The sequence below is a fragment of the Arachis hypogaea genome, chromosome 20 (genome assembly GCF_003086295.3).
Source record: "Arachis hypogaea cultivar Tifrunner chromosome 20, arahy.Tifrunner.gnm2.J5K5, whole genome shotgun sequence".
Taxonomy (NCBI): domain Eukaryota; kingdom Viridiplantae; phylum Streptophyta; class Magnoliopsida; order Fabales; family Fabaceae; genus Arachis; species Arachis hypogaea.
In genome coordinates this window covers 9,370,134-9,375,555 of record NC_092055.1, presented here as the reverse complement: position 1 = coordinate 9,375,555, position 5,422 = coordinate 9,370,134, and the positions used below count along the sequence as shown (strand labels likewise).

General features: G+C 33.6%; 1 protein-coding gene across 2 annotated transcripts; it reads right to left on the bottom strand.

Annotated features, from left to right (window-relative positions):
- Positions 1 to 265: 265 nt before the first annotated feature.
- On the bottom strand, positions 266 to 3,332 carry LOC112784735 (protein NRT1/ PTR FAMILY 6.2). 2 transcript variants are annotated; one of them, XM_025828031.3, is made up of 6 exons: positions 3,073 to 3,332; positions 2,876 to 2,978; positions 2,191 to 2,408; positions 1,549 to 2,099; positions 1,128 to 1,462; positions 266 to 1,057 (listed from the first exon to the last, which is right to left on the bottom strand). In XM_025828031.3, the coding sequence occupies exons 1-6, from the start codon at positions 3,073 to 3,075 to the stop codon at positions 525 to 527; spliced, it is 1,743 nt and encodes a 580-aa protein (XP_025683816.1). In that variant the 5' UTR covers positions 3,076 to 3,332; the 3' UTR covers positions 266 to 524. The 2 variants fall into 2 exon arrangements, with proteins under 2 accessions (XP_025683816.1, XP_029152526.1); XM_029296693.1 differs by lacking the exon at positions 3,073 to 3,332 and having other exon boundaries at positions 2,876 to 2,984.
- Positions 3,333 to 5,422: the final 2,090 nt, after the last annotated feature.

The following is a 5,422-nucleotide window of genomic DNA, read 5'->3' as shown; positions in this document are numbered from 1 at the left end:
AATTTCAGTATTCTATTTGGTGCAAAGTGGGAGACAGAAATTAAAACAAGAATGAAACTCTAATTTAATTTGTACAAAAGGTAAAATTAAAATTAATTAATTAAAATGAGGATATTTTAGGTATAAAATGTTATTGAAGTTTCGGTCTCTGTCTCTAAAAATTTCAGTCTTCTGTATCCTTACCAATCTTTAAGCCAACAAACGTGATATTGAGTTTCAGTTCAAACTCTGTCTCAATACCTCAAAATAAAATAAGAGCAAGGGCTTGAAAATGAGAACAATATATTACAATGGAAGCCAAAGCTGAAGAACATTATTTAATTTCTACAATATATGCACGAAGAATAGCTTAATATCTCAACCAATTCTTCGTATACACATACACTCTTCATAAAAATAAAACTATACCTATCTACATATCAATTCAGAAACAAAAAAGGTAACACACACATACAGAAGCAAGAGTAATTAATTATGGTGTCTTGTAATCCTCAAAAACTCCCTCCTCCTTCTGATTATCTTCATCAGCACCTGTTCTCAGCAGAGTTGTTATTAATCTCACCCTTTTGCATGGTTGTTGCTTTTGGTTTCTTAGGCTTATACCATAAAGAACACACCAAAAACGCCACAAAGTTAATGGCACTAAGTATGGTGAGAAGTGCATAGAACAAGTCAAGCCTTCCCTTGTTAATGTTGTCAGCTAGCCACCCCTGGCCGTGGTGGGTTCGGGTGACTTTCTTGACCACGGCGACGAGGAAGCTGCTGACGAAGAAGCCAAGGGAGAGGGTTGTGAGGAAGAGTCCTGTGCTCATTGTTTTCATCCCTTTGGGTGACTGTGTTATGAAGAAATCGAGTTGGCCTGTGTATATGAATGCTTCACCCGAACCAACCAAGAAGAACTGTGGGATGAGAATGAAGACGCTTATAGGCAGTGTTGCAGGGTTACCGGTAACACTCTTTGCAACTGTTAACCGTTTCTTCTCGCATACAGAAGCTGCCACCATTCCCAATGTTGAAAGTACAAGCCCAATTGCAATCCTTTGTAGGCTCGTGAATCCTATAGTATTGAGAAAAATGAATAATTGAAATGAATGATTAATGTAAGAAGAGAAGAAAAGCATAATTACCTGGTTTGCCTTTCCACTTCTTCCAGAGGGGCATGATGATTCGGTCATAGAGAGCCAAAGTGATTAGGATTGCAGCAACGAAAAAGACAGTGAGAGAGCCAGCGGGGATTTGGAAGCTGCCAAGATTCCTTTCCATGGTGGAGGCTTGCTCAACTGAAAACGTGATCATCTGTGCGTATGTGGTCCAGAATATGATAGTTGTGGCCCATACTGGAAGAAGCCTCACCATCATTTTCACCTCTTCCACCCTTGTTAGTGAGCACAGTTTCCATGGGTTTGGTCCAGAGTTCTCTTCAAAATCACCCTCAACCACAATCGCTGCTTTCTCCAGAAAACTACACAATTCAAAAGGATTGTTGCTTATTACTTATTACTTATTACTTATATATGAGACGGTTATTAATATTGATAATTAGCATACCAGAATTGATCGGTGTGTTCTATTCTAGAAGGCTCTGGAGTGTCCTCATACAAAGAGGCAACATTGTATGGAAGTTCCAACTTCCTTTTCCTGATTGCAGCTGCAATAACTTGGAAGATATGAACAATGGGGCTTCCCATGCTTTTCTTGAATCTATACCTCTTGGTTCCTGACAAGAACACCAAGATGGCTATGATCATGCAAACAGAACAAACCGCATAAGCCCAACTTCTGCTCACTTCATCTTGAACGTACACAAGAACTGTAACAGCTGCAAGAGTTCCAAAACTTATGAAGAGGAAGAACCGGTTGAAGAAATAGGCCATCTGGGATTTTTCTTTCTCATCTTTCTCATCAAATTGGTCGCTTCCAAAGCCTGATACACTAGACTTTAGGCCACCGGTTCCAAGTGCAATAAGATATAGAGCCACGTACAAGATTCCCATTTGAAATCCATTGGCTGGTTGGCAAGTGTTACTGTTTGATCTTGGATTGCATGGTGGTGGACGTAACTGTGGCAATTTTGTTGAGATTGCTAATGAAGCAGTACCCTGAAGAAATCACCAATTCACCATGTCCTCTAAGTAAATGTGTGATATTAATTTTGATGTTTAAGTTAATATATTAGTATAACTAACAAACCAGTGTTTGGATTGCAGCAAAGATTCCAATTGTCTTGTATCTTCCAAGGAAGGAATCTGCTAGAAAACCTCCAAGCAAACATAGGAGAAATGAGGTTCCCATAAAGTCAGTGACAATATTGGCTGAGGTTGAGCTTGGAAGGTGCATCACTCCAATCATGTATGTCACCAAGTTCACTGCAATCCCCATGGTTGAGAGCCTCTCAACAATTTCAATCCCTGTAGTGATTCTAATTAGTTCCGTTTTAATTTTGTATTCCATCATGAAATTAGCACGTGTAATGAATTGAATAATAACTGTGTTGCTTAAGCAGAGATGGAAGTGAAAAGTGTAGATTAATCTAATGGTCTAAAAGGCAGAAAAGAAGAGTGATAAACAAAACAAAAGAGAAAAAGAAGAGTAATATGATATGTAGTGTACATTAAAAGTTGATGAAATCAATGGTGATACCGTGGAAACAAAAAGGACACACTTGGAAGATATCTGGTTATGCTGTTTGTTATATTCATATGGCAGATATACCATGTTATGCTGTTTGTTATTTTCCTCCTTCGAGTCAAAACAGAAAGTGACACTAGAATTATCACTATATCTGGTATATAATTCCTCTGAGTGTATCTACATATATCACCTTTAACTTAAGGTTATTACTGTGAGGATGATTATTATTATTATAATTACAAACCTAAAATAAGAGCAGCAGGAACCCAACCACCAGTTTTGGACCTATCAGCAGGGTAGCCTTTGTAGTCCACAGCATCTGCAACTGTCCAACTCATTTTTCCCTCCTGCATGTATATATCTCAAATTAAATAATTAATACCATAAAAGATAGCTAAGAAATATAATGTTTCTAATTTGGCCTAAGCCTAAACTACTAACCATGTTTCTCAAGATTCTGCTTCCACAAAGAAGAATAGAAGAATAGAAGTTTGTTTTTGCTATACTTGGCTATGCTTAACAAGTTTGTGGTGTGAGGTTCCCCCTTTTATAGGCACAACATAAACCACTGAGATCCCAAAAGCGACCTACCACTTTGCATTGAGACTTGAGACACATCACTACTTGTCCTCCTTTTCTTTTCCTATTCCAAAATTAAATAAAAATAAATAAAGGGATTAGGTTTATCACAATTTTAAGTGGAAGGTTCTAGGATAGATTCAAACTTTGTTTTATGATCAGATATTTTACTTTTTTGTATTAACAAAAGGTGATGTTGATTGGAAAAGAGACTTATTATAGAGGAATATGTGGAACCAAATGAAGTTAGAGACTTAGAGCAATACCAACATTGATGTTAATTGATTGATTTTGGGGCTGTGAAGGCTGTGAGCCACTGAGCCATTCCACATTTGGCCGACTCTCTTACAAAGTGCTTTTGCTACCCCACACAGCTTCTATTCTCTAATCTCTGCTTTGAAAAGGATAACACATGTGTTTACGATCATCACATTCTAATTAATTGTGTTTCAATGGTTTCATTAACCTTTGCTTTATATATGCTTTTAACCAATTTTACAAAAGTAAAGGAGGTCCATGTTCATGCACATTATTAATTAAGGAATATATATGCATGCACAGTGACACATGTGGAACTATTTTTCTCAACTCCTTTTCAATATTTCAACGTTCATGGTTTTCGATGATTTACTCCATCAATACAAATTAAACTGCAAAACTAGAATTATTCTCATGCTAAATTTCTTGAGTTTTTGGGAGAGAACTAAATCAAGAGTTATAGCTAAGCTTGTAAAATTGTTGGCTTATCATATTCGCAGAAAGGGACTGCTATTATTATTAGTTGTTTTCCTTTCATTCGCACCCAATATTTTGTTTTGATTCAAAATAATAAGGAAACAAAAAATTTATTATTTTTTTTATAAAGATAATAATAAGAAAGATGATGGTATGAATTGTATACAGAATTCCGGACTCAAATAATTGTACAAGTTTTGTATTCACTTGGAAGTTGGAAGAAGAGATTTTTTTTTTTTTTCCATATTCATTTTCTACATTTCAAATAACCGAAAGTAACTAAGGGGTGGAGTCCTCAATAAACCAATGGTAATCATATGAAGAAGAAAATTTTTATCATGTGAAAAATCTATACAATAATAAGTAACAAAGAGGAATGCTAGAAGTCAGTAATTTTAGTGTTTTGTAATCATTAATTGGCCATTAATAGTATTTTTAATGGTGTGAGATTACATCTAATAGTAAAAAATCACTCACTTTTGTTTTGATGGTTAAGTACTGACCAGAAAATACAAAAATTACTAGCTCCCTAGATTTTTTCGAGTAACAAATTGTAAGATATTATAACAAAATAAGAATTAACATAAAAAAAAAAGTCTTACTATAATTCTCACATACACCTGCAAATTCTTATTTTGTTTAAATTGATAATAATACATTCAACCATTAATAATAAGATAATGATTGAAAACGTTAAAAAATTAATATATGATCAAACTGTTTAATATAACATTTATTTTAAATCTTAATTATCATATTTACAAAAGACATTTTTATATGATATCTATATATCAGAAAGGAGTAATGTATATATATAATTGAAAAGGAGAGTTGACTCCAATAATTGATACTGGGTAGGTCCACAGAGTTGACAAACTATGATATCTATCTCTCATACCGTTGCATGTGGATATTCGTCCAACCAAGTCTCAACATAATAATCATACTCAAAGAAGAATAATTCTTTCATCCTAAATTTTTGTACTACAGTTTCCTTGTTACTAAATATAAAGCATACTCCCATTAATATTGTTATTTAATCCAATATATATATAATATTGGTTATGATAACTTGATAAGTAACCAAAAAGATATATACAATAAAAAAATATTATTAATGAGTTATAGTTTTTTGATAAGTGTGTGGAATAATATATCCATTATTAAGGTATTCTCCTTTTTTATAATTTGGATCATTAATTTTCTTTTAAAATTAATTTTAGATTCTTTTAAATCACATCCCAAAAATTTTCGAGTCACAATCTTACTCATGATAATTTCTTCCCAAATAAGTAGCAAAAACTATAGAATATTAAATTTAGAAAAACATCCCAAATTTCTCCAATCCTATTCTAATCATAAACTCACAAAAAAAGAAAAACTGAAAAATCAGAGAAAAGAATTTTCAAAATTTCATAATCGGAGCATCATACAACATTGTCTTTTACTCATAAAAGTATATTATCTATTTACATGT